The 19590-nt window shown below is 42.9% G+C and overlaps 1 protein-coding gene across 1 annotated transcript in view; it reads right to left on the reverse strand.

The window, feature by feature from the left end:
* Positions 1-19590, reverse strand: part of LOC102580009 (alpha N-terminal protein methyltransferase 1) — a 32312-nt gene that overhangs the window by 5121 nt on the left and 7601 nt on the right. The window contains exons 4-5 of the mRNA XM_006359040.2: positions 14705-14824; positions 10490-10591 (exon numbers count right to left, since the gene is read on the reverse strand). Of these exons, the coding sequence (XP_006359102.1) occupies positions 10490-10591; positions 14705-14824 (222 nt within the window). The remainder of the gene's footprint in view (positions 1-10489; positions 10592-14704; positions 14825-19590) is intronic.

Here is a 19590-nt window from a genome sequence, read left to right on the forward strand (position 1 = left end):
CGACCGCGACACATTGTTGTTGTAAAAACTCCCGGATTTGGTCCTTAAATTGCCACAAGTCTTCATATCTCTCCTATGTGGCCTCCTCCGGAGCTTGTCCCTTCCAATGTACAAGGAACATGGCAGTGGCTTGCTGGCCTCACTTTCGTTTTGCTTGATAGTTTATGATAGACTCAATCTCTCGGCCATGCGAGGCAGTGACAGTTATGGGCGCCCGTCTTGACTGGTTCCGATTGGTATCATCCTTGTCCTCATGGTATGGCTTGAGGACACTTGCATGAAAGACCGGATGGATCTTGAAGTGTGGAGGTAACTCCACCTTGTAAGAGATCTTGCCTACCTTGGCAATGATCTTAAACGGCCCCTCATATTTTCGCACTAAGTTCTGATGTACGCCCCTTAGGGCTTTAAATTGTCTTGGGTTGAACTTCACCAAGACCATGTTTCCTACTTCATAGACTGTGGGATGACGCCTGCGGTTGGCAAACTTTTTCATCTTCTTCGCTGCCTTGTCCAAGTACGACTTGGCAGTGTCGAGTTGCTCCTCCCATCCCTTGGCAAGATGATAGGCTCCCAAACCCTTCCCTTGAAAAGCGGCCAGTAGGGAATGTGGAGTTTGGGGGGGTTGGCTAGTCGCCAACTCGAATGGTGTGCACCCTGTGGACTCACTATGTTGCAAAATATAAGAGAATTGTGCCATGTCAAGGAGCTTTACCCAATCTTTTTGGTGCGCACTAACAGAGTGCCTAAGGTAGCACTCCAATAGGGCGTTAACCCGCTCCGTCTGTCTACGAGTGGAAACTAGTGGAGAAGTGCAACTCTATGCCAAGTATGTCTAACAATTCTCTCCACAAGTTCCTAGTGAAACGAGGGTCTCGATCACACTGATAATATACCTTGGCCGCCCCTAATACTTCACAACGTTCTTGAAGAACAATCGAGCAGCCTCCTTTGAGGTGCAACCGGCTGTGGCGGGCATGAAGGTAGCATATTTCGAGAATCTATCCACCACGACCATGATTGTTCCATACCCGTCGAACTTTGGTAAGGAAGTGATGAAGTCCATGGTCACACTTCCCCATGGGCATTCGGCCACGGGTAGTGGTTCCAGCAGCCCTCTCGGTTGCCTTTGCTCCACCTTGTCTTGTTGGCACACAAGACAAGTCTGCACATAGCACTCGATGTCGTCCCGCATGCATGGCCAGTAATAAATCAGCGCCCTCATACGTCGCTACCCCGAATGCCCAGCCCACGGCGTGTTGTGGCTCTCCTTAATGATTTGCCGCCTGATAGGCCCAAACTTGGGCTCATAGACCCTCCGAACGGAAGTGAGTAAAAGGTTATCTTCCACCCAAAAGCGCCTTGTCTTGCCTTGGGCGGCCAACTCCATAAGCTTCTTGGCCTCTGAATCGTGTTGCATGTCACCCTTGATAGCATCCTGGATGTTACAATGAGCGGTGGTGATGGCAACAAGCTCGGCCTCTCTACTTAGTGCGTCGGCCACAACATTGCCCCTTCCCGGCTTGTACTCCAAAACGTAGTCGAACTCGGCTAGAAAGTCCTACCACCTAGCTTGCTTCGGGGTGATCTTTTGTGATTGGAAGTAGATAGTGGCCACATTGTCGGTCTTGGCCACGAACTTGAAGCCTAGTAAGTAGTGTCTCCACGTGCGTAGGCAATGTACGATGGTCGTCATCTCTTTCTGATGCACCGTGTAGCGCTATTCGGTCTCATTCAATTTGCGGCTCTCAAACGCTATTGGGTGTCTATCTTGCATTAAGACTCCCCCAATGGTGAAGTCTGAGGCATCCGTATGTACCTCAAAGGTCTTTGAGAAGTCGGGAAGCGTCAAGACCGGCTCTTCTGTCACCGCGGCCTTGAGACTTTCAAATGCTTTTTGGCACTCCTCGCTCCAAACCCACGGCTTATTCTTCTTCAACAACTCGATCAGCAGAGCGGCCTTAGCGGAGTAGCCACTTATGAACCTGTGATAATAGTTCGGAAGTCCAAAAAATGATCTTAGTTCGGTCACCTTTATGGACGCCTCCCACTCTTTGATCCTCCGGATCTTGGCTTCGTCCATCCGAAGTTCGCCTTGGCTGATTATATGCCCCAAGAAGTGTACCTCGTGCAGGGTGAACTCACATTTCTCCCGCTTGATATAGAGTTGGTTCTCCCTTAAAACTTGAAAAACCTTCTTTTAAGTGCTCCTCCAAGGTGTTACTATAGATGACTATGTCATCCAAGTATACTACCACGAACTGATCCAAGTAAGAATGAAAGATCTTATTCATCAACGTGCAAAAGGTGGCGGGTGTGTTGGTTAAGCCGAAGGGCATCACCAACCACTCGTAGGCTCCGTATCTCGTCACGCACGCTATCTTTGGCTCATCCCCTTCCACAATGCGAACTTGGTAGTAACCCTTCCAGAGATCCACCTTGGTGAAATACTTGGCCTGTCCAAGTCTATCAACCAAATTGACAATGAGCGGGATAGGGTACTTATTCTTAATTGTTACCTTGTTAAGCACCCGATAGTCGATGCATAGTCGCAGTGACCCATCCTTCTTCTTTTGAAACAGAATCGATGCGCCATAAGGTGCTTTGGACGGGCAATTGTGACCAGCCTCAAGGAGCTCCTTCAGCTGCTTCCTTAGCTCCTCTAACTCGGGTGGAGCCATGGGATAGGGTGCATGTGGCTTGGCTCCAACTTGATCTTGTGATCTACCTCGCGCCTAGGAGGTAAAGTCTTTGGCAGCTTGTCCGACATCACATCCTTGTTCTGTTCAAGGACCTTCTTTATGACTGGTAGCAAAGACTCCTTAGCACCATTGTCTTCTCCAAAGCTTGCAATGGTGGCTATGAACGTCGGCTCTCTTCTCTTAAGGCCCTTCACAATCTGCATGGCCGACAATTGGGCATTTCCTTCCTTCTTTGGCACCTTGACTAGAGGTACCATCCATGAACCTTCCCGCTCCATGACCATGAGTCGTTGGAGGTAGGGATCGATCATCGTATGACACCTTTGGAATAACTCTTGTCCAAGAATCATATCAAATATGTCTAAAGGAGCGACTGTGAAGTTAGTCTTACCTTGCCACTTCCCCAACGTGATGCTTACTCCAATCCTTGGGAAACTCCACACATGGGAGGTGGTGGTGCATTGACCGTCTTGAGGCGGGTGTTGCTCGGATTATAACTTAACCCCATCCTTGCTGTCGTCGTCATGATGTTGGCTTCTGCCCCGGAGTCTACCATGGCACAAGTTGGTCGTCCATTGATGGAGATGTCTACATGCTATAATCAGTCGGCTTCTCCATCTATTTGGCAATAGCCCCGCACAATCCGACCATGCCCGCTCTTGCCATTGTGCATCCTTCTCCTTTCGCTCCCGTAGGATAGCACCAAGGTTCTTCATCTCAGGGCACCTAGCATAGCCATGCGGTCCACCACATATGTAGCAACCATCTCCCTTGGTGGTCTGCACCTTCCTCTCGGAATAGTTTTGGCGCCCAACTTGTAGGAGTCGTGTTGCTTAGGATGTGCTTGCTTCTCTTTGCCTCGGCCATGATCTCTCTCACCTTTAGCATGACTAGCCCTCGCGTCCTTTGCTTTCGCCTTGTCATGCTTGAAGTCGGTCAACGCTTCAACTTGTGTGATGGCCTCATCGATGGTTCTGACTTGTCGCCGCTCCAACTCCGTCTTGGCCCAATTTTGTAATCCGTCCATGAAGTGGAACAACATGTCTTCATCCGTGAGGTTGGGAATCTGAAGCGTGAGAGTGGTGAACTCCTTCACGTACGCCCGAATGCTACTTGTTTGCTTCAATTCCCTAAACTTGTGTTTGACCTCATAGATGACGTTGTTAGGGAAGAAGGCTTTCTTGAACTCTTCTCGGAATTGCTCCCAAGTGTTGATGGTTTAAGCCCCTCCCTCTCTCGGACTCCTTTCATCTCCACCATAGAATAGCCATCTCCGAAAGATATAACACAGTAGTGTTGATCTTGTTTTCATCGCTCCTCACCCGACTACACTTGAAGTAATTCTCCAAGTGCCATAAGAAGTTCTCCACCTCTTGGGCGTCATTGATGCCTTTGAACATAGGTGACTTGGGAGCCTCGACCCTGGCCTCCCTATCTCGGTCGGATGACGTAGATCCTCCAGCTTCCACGCCCTCCTTGAGTGCTTTCATCTCGGCCCTCACGGTCTCAATGCCTCCATGAGCCGACACTCAAAGGAAGTGATGGTCTCCTTCATCTCGAACTCGACACCCTGGCGGCCCTCCAACTCCTTGAGGATGTTGTCGTTCTCCTCAAGGGCGAAGTCCTCCAGAGTCTTGAACTTGCCATCGACCTAGTTCAAAACTCTAGAGGACTTCACCCTTGAGGAGAACGACAACATCCGCAAGGAGTTGGAGGGCCGCCAGCGTGCCGAGTTCGAAATGAAGGAGGCCATCACTTCCTTGGAGTGCAGGCTCATGGATGCACTAAGTACAATTAAGGCCATGAGAGTTGAGATGAAAGCACTCAAGGAGGGCGTGGAAGCTGGAGGATCTACGTCATCCGATCGAGACAGAGAGGCCAGGGTGGAGGCTCTCAAGCCACCTATATTCAAAGGCGTCTGTGACGCCCAAGAGGTGGAGAACTTCTTATGGCACTTGGAAAATTACTTCAAGTGTAGTCGAGTGAAGAGCGATGAAACCAAGATTAACACTGTCGTGTATCTTTCAGAGATGGCTATGCTATGGTGGAGGCGCAAGGAGTCCGAGATAGGGAAGGGGTTGTGCACCATTAACACTTGGGAGCAATTCCGAGAAGAGTTCAAGAAGGCAATCTTCCCTAACTACGTCATCTACGAGGTCAAGCGCAATGCAAGTTTAGGGAATTGAAGCAAACATGCAGCATTCGGGAATACGTGAAGGAGTTCAACACTCTCACGCTTCAAATTCCCAACCTCACAGATGAAGACATGTTGTTCCACTTCATGGACGGATTGCAAAATTGGGCCAAGACGGAGTTGGAGCGGCGACAAGTCAGGACTATCGATGAGGCCATTACACAAGTCGAAGCTTTGACCGACTTCAAGCATGACCGACGTGACAAGGCGAAAGGCAAGGATGCAAGGACTAGTCATGCTAAAGGTGGGGGAGATTGTGGCCGAGGCAAGGAACAGCAAGCACATCCTAAGCAGCACGACTCCTACAAGTCGGACGGTAAGCGGTTCAGGAGCCAAAACTATATCGATAGGAAGGCACAGACCACCAATGGAGATGGTTGCTACATATGCGGTGGACTGCATGGCTATGCCAGGTGCCCTGAGATGAAGAACCTTAGTGCCATCCTACGTGAGCGGAAGGAGAAAGACGCACAAGAGCAAGGTCAAGATGCGGGCACGACACAACTAGGCATGGTTGGACTATGCAGGGCTATAGCCAAGCAGACGGAGAAGATGGGAGATTATAGCACGCAGTATGTAGACATCTCCATCGACGGACGACCAACTCGTGCCATGGTAGACTTCGGGGCCAAAGCCAACATCATGACCAAGACGGCGACAACAAGGTTGGGGCTAAGTTATAATCCAAGCAACACCCGCCTCAAGACGGTCAATGCACCCCCAACTCTCGTGTATGGAGTTGCCCAAGGAGTACGCATCACGTTGGGGAAGTGGCAAGGTAAGACTAACTTTACCGTCGCTCTTTTAGATATATTTGATATCATTCTTGCGCAAGAGTTCTTCCAAAAGTGTCATATGATGATCGATCCCTACCTCCAACAACTCATGGTCATGGAGCGGGAAGGTTCATGCATGGTACCTCTAGTCAAGGTGCCAAAGAAGGAAGGACATGCCCAATTGTCGACATGCAAATTGTGAAGGGCCTTAAGAAGGGGGAGCCGACGTTCATTACCATCATTGCAAGTTCGGGAGAAGACAATGGTGCCAATGAGCCATTTCCACCGGTCATTGAGAAGGTGCTTGAAGAGAACAAGGACATGATGCTGGACGAGCTGCCGAAGACTCTACCTCCTAGGCGCGAGGTAGATCACAAGATCGAGTTACAGGTTAAAGCCAAGCCACCCGCACATGCACCCTATCGCATGGCTCCACCCGAGTTAGAGGAGCTAAGGAAGCAGTTGACGGAGCTCCTTGAGGCCGGTCACATTCGACCGTCCAAAGCACCTCATGGCACGCCTGTGTTGTTTCCAAAGTAGAAGGATGGATCATTACGACTATGCATCGACTATCGAGCGCTTAATAAGGTAACAATCAAGAATAAGTACCCTATCCCGCTTATTGCCGATTTGTTTGATAGACTTAGACATGCCAAGTACTTTACCAAGGTGGATATCCGAAAGGACTACTACCAGGTGCGCATTGCGGAGGGGGATGAGACAAAGACAGTGTGCGTGACAAGATACGGAGCCTATGAGTGGTAGGTGATGCCCTTTCTCTTAACCAACGCACCCACCACCTTTTGCACGTTGATGACTAAGATTTTTCATCCCTACTTAGATCAGTTCGTGGTAGTATACTTGGATGACATTGTCATCAATAGTACACCTTGGAGGAGCACGTGGAGCACTTGAAGAAGGTATTCCAAGTCTTATGGGAGAACCAAACTCTATATCAAGCGGGAGAAATGCGAGTTCGCCCAGCACGAGGTGCACTTCTTGGGGCATATAATCAGCCAAGGCGAACTTTGGATGAACGAGGCTAAGATCCGAGTGATCCAAGAGTGGAAGGCGCCCACAAAGGTGACCGAGCTGAGATCATTCATTGGACTTGCGAACTATTATCGTAGGTTCATAAGTGGTTACTACGCTAAAGCCGCTCCACTGACCGAATTATTGAAGAAGAACAAGTTGTGGGTTTGGAGCGAGGAGTGTCAAAAGGCGTTCGAGAGTCTCAAGGCCGCAGTGAAAGAAGAGCCAGTCTTGACGCTGCCCGACTTCTCAAAGACCTTTGAAGTACACACGAATGCTTAGGATTTCGCCATTGGGGGAGTCCTAATGCAAGATAGGCATCCAATAGCGTTTGAGAGCCGCAAACTCAATGAGACCAAACGGCGCTACACGGTGTAGGAGAAAGAGATGACGGCCATCGTACATTGCCTACGCACATGGAGACATTACTTACGAGGCTCCCAGTTCGTGGTCAAGACGGACAATGTGGCCACTAGCTACTTCCAGTCACAAAAGAAGATCACTCCGAAGCAAGCTAGGTGGCAAGATTTTCTAGCTGAATTTGACTACGTCTTGGAGTACAAGCCGGGAAGGGGCAATGTAGTGGCCGACGCACTGAGTAGGAAGGCCGAGCTTGCTGCCATCACTAATGCCCATTGTGACATTCAAGATGCGATCAAGGATGGCATGCAACACGATTCGGAGGACAAGAAGCTTATGGAGTTGGCCGCCCAAGGCAAGACACGGCGCTTTTGGGTGGAAGATGACCTTTTGCTCACTTCCAGTCAGAAGGTCTATGTACCCAAGTTCGGGTCTATCAGGAGGCGAACCATTAAGGAGAGCCACGATCACCGTAGGCTGGGCATCTGGGACAGCGACGTACGAGGGCATTTATCGAGGCAATCTATTATTGGCCACGCATGCAGGACAACATTGAGTGTTATATGCAGACTTGTCTTGTGTGCCAACAAGACAAGGTGGAGCAAAGGCAACCGGGAGGACTACTGGAGCCACTACACGTAGCAGAGCACCCATGGGAAAGTGTGACCATGGACTCATCACTTCTTTACCTAAGTTTGACGGGTATGGAACAATCATGGTCGTGGTGGATAGATTTTCGAAGTATGCTACTTTTTTGCCCACCACAGCCGGTTGCACCGCTAAGGAGGCTGCAAGGCTATTTTTCAAGAACGTGGTTAAGTATTGGGGGCTGCCAAGACATATCGTTAGCGATCAAGACCCCCGCTTCACCGGGAACTTTTGGAGGGAGTTATTCGAGATACTTGGCACAGAGCTTCACTTCTCCACAAGTTTCCACCCGCAAACCGACATCCAAACCGAACGTGTCAACGCCCTACTAGAGTGCTATCTTAGGCACTATGTTAGTGCACACCAGAAGGATTCCGCAAGGCTCCTCGACATGGCACAATTCTCTTATAATTTGCAACAGAGCGAGTCCATCGGGCGCACACCGTTCGAGTTGGCGACTGGCAACAACCCCAAACTCCGCATTCTCTACCAGTCGCTTTCCAGGGGAAGTGTTTGGGAGCCTACCATCTTGCCAAGGGATGGGAGGAACAACTCGACATTGCCAAGTCATACTTGGACAAGGCAGCCAAAAAGATGAAGAAATTTGTTGACCGCAAGCGGTGTCCCACGGACTACAAAGTAGGGGACATGGTATTGGTGAAGTTCAACCCAAGGCAGTTTAAACTAGTCACGCACCATAGCTTCCTGGCCACATCTTCATCAATGAAGTTATGAGTACTCCTTGTATCAATAAGACTTTGCAAAGGTTGTTTATAATGATAACCAGTGACACTGGTAGTATACTTGCAAGGACATAGTCAAATTCATCCACAGAATCAGAGTTGACAGAATCTGATCAAATAACTCCTCATATGTAACTTCACCTTCCTCATTTACTTCCACTAGAAAGAGTTGCTTCTTAGCTTTACAAACATGTACTACTTCTCATCACAAAGGAAACATAGTCCTTTGCCCTTTTCTCATCCATCTCCGCAGTGAGGAATTTCCTACCATAATTGCCATTTTTGGAATCTATTGGGTCTGTTATAGGATGATTCAAAAAGGTTTCTTGAATGAATTGTCATGTTGATATGAAAGTCTTTGATATTTCTTAAATTTAAGAGGATTTGGTAAAATGGGATTCTGGTTTTTACCAGAAGGTCTAGTTCCCCAAGATTGTGCCTGTGCTTCAAAGACTTCTTTTTGCAGCTTTGTAATCTTGTAATCCTGCAGTAGTGTTCTTAGGTGCTTAAATTCGAACAGACATATTCAGTTCAAGCTTCAACCTCCCAAGAAGAAATCATTAGCATTCCCATTGGAGAGTTTAACCCCAGTTAATACTCTACCAAATTTGGCTTGATAATTCCTCACACTACCAGTTTGTTGCAAATTCTTAATTGCGTCCATTGGGTCTTCAAAGCCATAAACCTCTCATTTAAGGCCAAAACCTACTCGGTCCAAGTAGGTTTACAGCTGAATTCCTAGACTTAATGTAGGATCTATGCCAAGCAATAATCTCACCCTCCAAATGATAGAAGCTACCCTCACTCTTCGGTCAAAGGGAATCTCATCCATTAAAAATATTGGTTCACCTTGTACAACCATGTCCTCAAATCGTGCCCAGAATATAGAGGAAAATCTAGCTTGGGATATTGGGTGAAATAGTTTCCATTCACAGCAGGCCCTGCTTGAAATTCTTTAGCTGGACTCATCTGTCTTCTGTCCCTCGAGCAGTCACCTCCCACAGAAATGCCCCACCTCTTTATCCTTTTGTTTCATCCCACCAATGGTCTGCTTGATCTCTATCATTTTTTTATCGATCTGAACATTTCTATCATTCATACTGGCCATACCCTTCATAAGATTCTACAGCAAATCTTGAACCAACTTCCTCAGAAGATTTGTCTGGATTCTTATTACTGACCACATGATCAAAGCCAAGAATCAGTTGTTCTGATACCAATTGATGTAACAAGTAATCGCGACTAGAAGAATTAACCAGGAGCTTAATACTCGAGGAAGATGGGAACTAACTTAGGGAAACCGAGAAGTTAGTTGACAGGAAATATAGAGAATAGGGGGAGATTTGTATTTCATAACATGAGCGCATGAGTACAATTACAAGTTGTACTTATACACAACTAAAATGAATGAAAGAATCTAATCAAGTAACTAGTTTTGAGCTAACTAACTGAAAGGAAGTAAGGGAGAGTATTAACTAACTTCCATGAACAGTGCTAACAGACTTTGATATGCTAACTGCCTAACGACCCAATGGCCAGCTCATCTCCTTTGCAATCTTGCATCACCGCTCAGTTCTTTTAATTTCAATCTTAAAGAGTTGGATCAATATTGCATTAATGTATATTGGATGCAAAGTTTTGCTACTTTAATTGTAATGATTATTATTGTAATAAATTCATGTATGCTTTATATCTTTTAATTTTCTATAAATTAACCAAGCTCTTGTGCCTGCTTTAACTTGCCGGAGGCCGTAACATAAGTCACTTTCTTGAGCTTGCATATCAAGTTAGGATCCCTAGGAGAAGAGAAGCCTGGAATTGTCAACTTCACTTTAAGGAGCATGTGTTCTGCTTCTGATTTATTATTAAAGCCCCATAGACCTTGTCACTATTTTGCACTACTGCGCATGTTTCATAAGCTGATTGAAACTTGCAAAATATTCATATCATACCGGATCATGGACATATTATTGGCCAATAGCTACTTATTACAATCAAACCCTACTAAAACTTCATTTTAAAAGATCACTTCACCTTTGCTCTCTTGAAGAATGCAATGAAGTCATCATCTGCAAGATGCCCAATGCACCACTGAACCCAAATAACGTCATATCTTTCAGCATCAGGAGTAAATTCCTTGAAAAAAGAAAAAGAAGAAAAGGGAAAACAATGAGTAAACAACAACCTAAAAGTGAAAGAGATAAAAAAAATTAACAAACATTATGGCAATCTTTCCAATTCAAAAATGTGGAAACAAAGTGCATCCACAAATGAGCCGGTTAAACACAGTAGACAGACCTTTAAAACACCCAAAGTTAAGCAGGTGACAGAACTATGAACTGCGATAAGTAAGCTAATATTTCAGTTTAAGTTTCAAATCTATATACATGTGTGTGTGTATTTAGTTACCATGAAAAATGTTGCAAACCAATGCTGGTTTGAATCAGATCGTTCGAATATAAGAGAAAGTAACATAATCAAAGGTAGGTATGTTGAACCAGTGAGATTCGCTTTTAAGCTCAATGATCAGTCATGAGTTTCTAATGCCTCATGATGACACGCTATGAATAGAAATAACTGGATTTTGAGATATGTATGGGAAAAAATACTATTCCGCAGGAAATGGTTTCTCAGAGAACAAGACAAAAGAAGAGTTAAAAAAGGAAAGTATCTATTTCCATTATTAACACCGCAAAGTGGGGAATCATTTTTGTTCTCAGCAATAGTAACAAGTCAGCAGACTATTGTCTCCGTTTACTCTTTCCAGAAATCATAGTATCAAATATTAAGAGATAACTACTGCAATAAGGACTTCATTACTTGAAATGCCATGTTCCAGAGAAACAAATTGAGCATATCTCCTACCACAATTTGTTCTTTCTTTCACCTGATTTCAATAGTAATAATGAGGAGAAACAAAAAGCTGAATTATTAAAGAAAATTGTTCACCTGCTGCCTACACAACCCTTGGGAAACAGAAGAAAAAAAATTAATATAGAAAGCAGCATGTTTCCAATTTGACGACTCAAGAGAAGTGGAAAAAATAAATTAGAAGTAGATAGAGATAAATCCTGTTTACCACACAACGTGGAGGTGGGCATGGGGTCGTGATTATATGGTCCACAATGGCTGAGTTTTGCAGGAACTTTTAAGCAAGATAAGGCTCTACGTTGTGAATAGGGGTGCATATGGTTTCACTTTGAGCTATTCTCTAGAGGTGTCAAAGTTCGGGAGAAAAACGCTATGGAGACGGTATATTCTTTTCAAGCCACTGGCAATTTTGAAAAGAGTGTAAATGCTCCTTACGTAACAATCATATCAGGGAAGGATGAGTTAAAAGCATTAGGAATTTTGAATCTATGAGTCAAGAAGCATTTACATGAGTGTTGCACTATTTCTAAGGTACTCTCTATCAGATGTAAGAAAACATTGGATGTCAACCTCCCCAAATGCATTCGTTGAAAAAAGACAAATTGTAAATGTTTCAATAGTTGTAAATGCACCAGTAGACTACTGGATTTAAAAGAAGGTGTACCAGCTCAAGCCCAAGATATTTTCCGTTCTGGCTCAACCTTTGAGGTTTCACGATTTTGTCTTCTTAGGTGTAGTCTGAATCTGAAATACGCTCAATAGTTGAATCATGAACTCGCTATGGTCTATAATTTTCCTCTCGCGTTCTGATGTGGGATTTGCCTAAAAAGGGCTCCTGAATCCCCTTCAAGTTCAACTGATAGAGATTTGTGCATTATTACCCTCTTCCCCTCACGGACTCAGCATCCTCGCTAAGTTTATTCTCTACCACTATACTAGGGGATGTATCAGCTCTGATACTACTTATAAAAACCCTAGTCCAACTGCCAAGGTATCACCACTCTTCCCAACTTTTGGAGCCACACAATTGTCCCTCGAACTTCAACCTAAAAGGTGTCTCTACAGAATCCTAAACTCACTCTTATATGGCCCCTAACTTTTTTTCTCCTATTCTAATGTAGGATTTTCCTAAGGCAAGCTTCACCGAGTACACCCTTTCAAATTCCACTACCAGCCGTTACAAAGGCACATGGCAAATTAAGGAGTTTTGAGCTTAATACAGAAAAGGTACAATTTGGAAAAAGTCAACTAACTTTTGTTAGTGAACAAATTTTTTTCCGTGTCTTTTTTTTACTTTAGGAGGGATTTATCAGTGTGGCTAAAGCAAGGGCATCCAATTTTTCCTATGTTGTTTATCCAAGTAATGGAAAGACTGACTAAGATAAAAGATAGGAAACTATCAAGGGCTACCTGATGGAACTTAAACTAGAGCAAGGAATCTGAAGTGTACAGTCCAGTTAATGTTGCAGATGACACAATAATGTTCTTAAATATAGAGATGGCTCTAGTACAACATTTGTTGAAGAAAGTAAACAACGATTCCAAACAGAATCAGGATTGAATATTAACCTAAACAAGAGTGAGGTTTTCACATTAAAAGAGAGGCAAGCATTGCACAGATATCAGGAACTCAATCATAAGGTTGGATTGCTTCTCGAGGCTTTGCTGGGTCCACTATTAGGATCATTTTGTAAACATTGTATTTGGATTCAGGATTGAATATTAACCTAAACAAGAGTGAGGTTTTCATATTGAAAGAGACACAAGCATTGCAAAGATAAAAGGAACTCAATCATAAGGTTGGATTGCTTCTTGAGGCTTTCCTGGGTCCACTATTAGGATAATTTTGTAAACACTGTATTTGGAATCCCATAATAGAGAGAGTAGAGGAATGATCAGATCATTTTCATTTTTTATGACCGTGGTGTCTGGGCCAGCTTTCGCGCACCTCGACTAATTCCACAGGATACCTGCCACCTCCCACCAGCAACAGGTACCAGGTAACCCTATCCACCAAGGATAGGACGGATGGAAAGCACCTAGTGTTTTTCTGTCTCTAAGTTTTGAACCTGAAACCTCAGGGGTCATTTTTAATGAAGGTGGAGACTATGAACAAGTTTAATAAAGATTCCAAGAGAGGTATAAATGATGTTACTCTAAATGTGATGTTCTCAATATAATCTGGCCAAAGTTTAATGATGATTTTTCATTGGCTATCTCCATATGCAATAGCTGAAGTTTTTGTGCACCAGTGAGTAAGCTCACCATGTTTAGATTTGATCACCTCTTTCCACAATCCAATGTCTTCAATTCCATATCTCCACAACCATTTCATTGTCATGCTTATATTGTGAGCTGCAAAATCTTTGATACCGAGAACCCCTTGGGAATTTGGTTGTCACTTTTGCCCATTTAGCCAAATGGAACTTATGATCCTAGTTGTTGTCTTCCCATAGAAAATTTCCTTCTAATTTTGTCAAGCTCTTTCTGTTGGAATAGGGAAAAGGACATGTGATAAGTAGGGATGCTGTCCATTACATTGTTAATCAATGTTACTCTTCCTCCGAAAGAAAGATATCGAATTTCCCATGCTGCTAGACTTTTTTCAAACTTCTCAATTAATTACGATCAGATCTCACTAGCCTTGAATTTTGCACCTAAAGGCATCCCAAGATAAGTTGTTGCAAAGGAGTCCATGTTGCAACACATGATTCCTGCTAGTTCTGCCAGATTGTGCACTGAATTTACTGGATAGATAGTGCTTTGAAATATTTGTATTTGGTTTTTGTTGATATTAATGAAAGTTACCTTTTTCAAACAAAAAAAAGAGGTGAAATTCTTTTTATATGTCTACAACATGCCCCCTCATGTGGAGATCAGATTCTTAATGAGATACGCACATAGAAAATTTTTTGTTGAGGGATAGCCGGTGAGCTTGAACCTAGGACCCTCTACCTAATCTAAAATTTTAATATGTTAAGAGGAGGGGACACTTTTATTTATGAATTTCATGTCTACAACACATACTTGTGTTTAATTCATCTTTATTTTAAAAATTACTCATTTCTGAGTGAAAAGGATTTTATTTAATAATATTTCAATTTTGTTTAATACTCCTATATTTTGAATTGTGTTATTTGAGCCAAGGGTCTTTCGGAAATAGCTTCCCTGTCTTCACAAGGTAGGGGTAAGGTATGCGTACACGCCACCCTCCCCAAATCCCACTTGTGGCATTACTGGGTATGTTGTTGTACTCCTGTATTTTGGCACTTCATCATCACCAAGTTATGACTTTTTTTGAAACAGATCATCCACATTGTACTTGGGAAGAATTGACTTGACATATCTAACTGACTGTTATGAAATTTAAGATAGTACCTGAAGTGGGACACAATAAAAGTTGGCAACTTTGTGCAACTCTGACACCATTAAATTTTCAGGAGCCAAATTTACCCGAGCAGATTCCAGAAAATGTGATACAGGCTCTAGGAGGTCGACCTGATAAAAAAACAAACATTTCAGTTTTTGTCAAAGGAATATTAAAAGAGGTAAATCAGAGGAATAATAGTGTTTCTTATGCAGGTGAAGTTGTTTACCATGTTTATGAAAAAACCACAGCCATCTAGATGAGATGCCAGCAAAAAATTATGATGCAAAACAGTGGGCAGAATATACATGTTACTTACATATGCCATGTGACTGCTTTATTGGGTGTGTGTGGAAGAGAGCCCCTGTACTCAAGAAAGGACTACATGCTAGGAATCTAAATATCACGGAATAGCATCTTTGCGACCAGGGACAAAGCAATCAGGTGTGAAGAGGCTATAGAAGAAAACATAATTCAAAACTTACTTATTGCAAATGCACACTGCATCGGATAGTAGCTATAGCATGTACCAAATTATTTTTCCAACAAAACAAATAGGGAAGAAGGATGCCTACATCGAGAAACCCAGTTTCTGATAAGTCCCCCGATGTAATGCGAGTGTGCAAATCCTTGATATATTTGAATACAATTTGCAGTCTGGTTCCTAAATGTATTATTTCATGATAAACAAAATCACAAAAAGGAATTAGGTTACAAATAGAAGAATCTCAACATGATGATTACTTTTTTCCTTACATCTGATTCTTACTTCCACCCCTCCTGATACAACAACTCAATAGATCTGAGGTGTGCTCTGGCATGGCCCAACTACATCCTGTAATGTTGAGAATAGGTTCCACAATTGGGTGGTGAAGCTGCAATATAAGAAGAGGTGTTTGTCTCCCTTGTAGTGTTTCTCAAAAAACATCTGGGAACTAACTGTCTCCTTTTCTTCTGCAAGACTTCCTGAGTTAAACATGCTCTCTTAATCACTTGTCAAGTGAAGCATTCTATCTTGGGAGGGATGATACTTTTCCAGAAATAATTTCACTGGTAAGAAGTTCCCCCTCCAGCCAACTGCATACCTCTCTTATATGCACTGCTTACTGAGAAGTTCCCACCCTTGTTGTGCTTCCACAAGACCTTATCTGCATCTGATGTGGCAATGTTGTTTCCTTCTAACTTCCCCAGTGGTGAGACTACTCTATCAACCTCCCAATCACTTAGCATTCTTCTAAAGGAGGTGTCCCAACCCTGAACTGACAACAATCACTTACTCTACTCTCAGTGTCGGTAAAGACTTGGAAAAGATCTGGAAATTGTACCTTAAGAGGACCTTGATCAATCCATCCATCATGCCAAAGCTGTCTGTGAGTTGTGACCACTACCTATCTTATGGATAAGATAGGCTACGATCAATGGCCAAAGATTTCTGATGGTCCTCCGTATCCCCACCCCAGAGGGTTCAAATAGAGTATTGGAGCACCAATGACTGAGCTCACCAAACTTTGTCACAATTACATCTTCCATAATGCCCTTTCTTCTTTTGTATAGATCAATAGCCACTTCACAAATAAGATCTCATTTTGTAATTTGAGATTTCTGACTCCCAAACATCCTCTGTCTTTGTTGAGCAATACAATTTTCCAATTCACAAGACAATACCCCTTACCTTCTTTATTTCCTTGCCATAGAAAATCTCTTCTAAGTTTGTCTAGCCTTTCCACAACTTTGGTTGGTATTGGAAAGAGGGACATCACATAAGTGGGCAATGCATCTAGAACAGAGTTAATAAGAATCAACCTACTTCCTAGAGACAAGTACTGAGCCTTCCATCTGGATAACTTCTTCTCTGTTCTCTCCAAAATGTCATCCTAAATTGCTAAATATTTGTGTGTACTACCCAAGGGCATACCCAAGTAAGTTGTGGGTAAATTTTTTATTCTCCAACCCAGAATGTTGGCCATATCTTGAATCTGGTAAACTTCATTTACTGGGAATAGACTGTTTTTCCCCATTAAACTTCAACCCAGCTACAGCTTCAAATAACACAAGGATCACTCCAATGTAGCTAATCTGTTTAGCAACTGGCTCACAGAAAATAATGGTGTAATCTGCATACAACAGACGACTAATTTCCATCTCCTCACCTACACTACCTCCAATTCTGAAGTCACTGATCCATTTGTTTTGAGCTGCTATTCTCATCATTCTGTCAAAACCTTCCATGGCAAGAATAAAGAGGAAAGGAGATAGGGAATCCCCGTCTTGAGCCCCTTTCTGAAGCAAAAAAGCCCACAAGTTCTCCATTCACAAGCACAGAGAATCTGATTGTTTGATACAGAATTCTATCCACTTCACCATTTGCTCCCAAACCCCATTTGCCTAATTCCCACTCTTCATTCTAAAATCAATACATTCACTGCTATTAGTGTTGCCTTCATTATTTGCCTCCCATTAATAAATGTCATTTGGTGCCTGTTGATCAGTTTATCAATCACTTTCTTAACTCTCTTGGTCAATAATCTAAAATTAATCTTGCATACACCCCCAACAAGACTAATTGGCCTGAAGTCTTTTAACTCTGAGGCAGTGTTCTTAATGGCGCTCGCCATTCGCCAAAGGCGCTATGGCGAGGCGAGGCGAGCATGTCACGCCATTTCTCAGTGAGGCGCAGTGAGATCAATTAGGCGACGTGAGGTGACGTAATGGCGACCTGAATGGCGGCGCCTTTTTGTTTTAAAATTTTAAAAAGGTCTTGACTTATAATATTAGTCAAAATTAGGGTTTTTTTTCATATTTCCATACTTGGGGTCAGTCGCGACTTGCGTTTCTTCTCCTCAACCTCGCGATCTCTTCTTCTCCTTTAGTCGACTCGCGCGAATTGAAAGGTATGGCCTCTTTTCTTTCTTCTTCTCTTCTTTTCTTCGTTTTCTTCTCTTCAGTCCTCTTCTTCTCTTACTTTCTTCTTTTCTTCTGTTCAATTTCTTGTGAAGTGAATCTGAAAATCTAGAAGTTCTGAACTGCCTTCTCTAAAAAAAAAAGATTTTGAGATACTACTGCTTGCTGCCTTCACTGCTCTGTTTTTTTCCTCTGTTTTCTTTGTTCACTGTAAAATGCTGCTGAATGCTACTGCTTTCACTGTGCTGTCTATTATTTTAGTAAAAATTAATTAATTCTTCTATAGTAATTAATATAGTATCTGTTGTATTGTACAATAGTGAATTCAATGACGTCGGATGCTAGAAAAAAGAGGGACATTGGATGGAATTATGGTACTCAAGGATTAACGAAAGATTCGGTTAATTGTAACTTTTGTGGGAGTACTATTAATGGTGGAATTACTCGACACAAGCAACATTTAGTGGGTGGTTACAAAAATGTAAAACAATGTTCAGCTTGTCCGTTGGCGATTAGAAAAGAACTAAGGGCTTATATGCAAAATAAAATCGCTAATAATCCATAATTTCAAGTGAGGCAGCCAGAAGAATATGTTGATATTGATGATGTTGATGATATGGATGAATATGCTGAAATGATGCGGCCCTCCAAAACTCCAAAGATATCTTCTAGTGGAGGTGCATCATCCACCGCGCAGAATGTGACGAAAGGCCCTATGAATCTCTATTATCCACAAAAATCAACACTAAAAGGAGGCTTTGAAAAAGGAGGAGGAATTGATGAAACCAAGAAAATTCTAAGAGAGCGTGCGGTAAGTGCTTTTGCAATATGGACGTATGATGCGAGACTCCCTTTTAATTGTGTCAATTACAAATCATTTGATAAGTTTATTGAGACAATAGGACAACATGGCCCCGGAATGAAGCTTCCTACATTCCATGAAGTTAGAGTTACTCACCTAAAAAAAGAGGTGGAGAAAGTGGAAAAAATTGTTGATGAGCATAAAGTGCAATTGACAAAGTTTGGATGTTCCATTATGATGGACAAATGGACGACACGAAATGGTAAAATGCTCATCAATATTTTGGTGAATTCTCCAATCGGTAGTGTATTTCTTGGTTCTATTGATGCTAGTAATGGATCTACTGATTCCACCAAAATGTACAAGTTGTTTGAAAGCACTATTGAAAGAATTGGACCGAGAAATGTGTCACCGATAATGCTAGTGAGAATGTTAAAGCGGAAAGCATGATGATGGGTGCGTACCCACACATTTATTGGACTCCATGTGCCGCTCATTGCATCAACTTGATGTTTGGTGACATATTCAAGGTTAAGCCATATGCTTCCGGTAATATCACTCTCCTATCCTCTAACTTTCTTTATAGTCAATATTTAATACTCATTAGCTACTAATTACTATAATCTTACTTTAACAGTTTTTAAGAAGGCCATCAGAATCCATTCTTACATTAATCAAAGGCCATTGTTGTTAAGCTTGATGAGAAAATTCACCGAGGAAAGAAATTTGGTGGAACCGGCCAAGACAAGATTTGCAACAGCCTTCTTGACTTTAAGAGCTATGTACATACAAAGAAAAAACTTGAGAACTTTAGTCCTCTCAACCGAATGGACTTCAAGTAAATTTGCAAAGGAAACTTTGAGAAAGAAGTTGCCAATCTTATTATTTCTGTCCACTTTTGGGATGATGTTGTTCGAGAAGTTACAGTTTGTGGCCCTTTGACAGAAGTGCTTCGTTTGGTGGATGGGGAGAAAAAACCAACAATGGGCTATATTTATGAAGCAATGGATAGAGCCAAAGAAACTATTACACGGGGTTTTCGTGGAGTTAAGAAGCAATATGAGAAAGTGTTTGAAATTATTGATGCAAGGTGGTCAGACCAACTCCATCGGCCTTTGCATGTTGTAGGCCATGTTTTGAACCCATGATTGTATTAAGCTCAAGAAGAGGGAACTTTACTACAGAGTCTGTGGA

Source organism: Solanum tuberosum, unplaced genomic scaffold (genome assembly GCF_000226075.1).
Source record: "Solanum tuberosum cultivar DM 1-3 516 R44 unplaced genomic scaffold, SolTub_3.0 scf00287, whole genome shotgun sequence".
NCBI classification, from domain to species: Eukaryota; Viridiplantae; Streptophyta; class Magnoliopsida; order Solanales; family Solanaceae; genus Solanum; species Solanum tuberosum.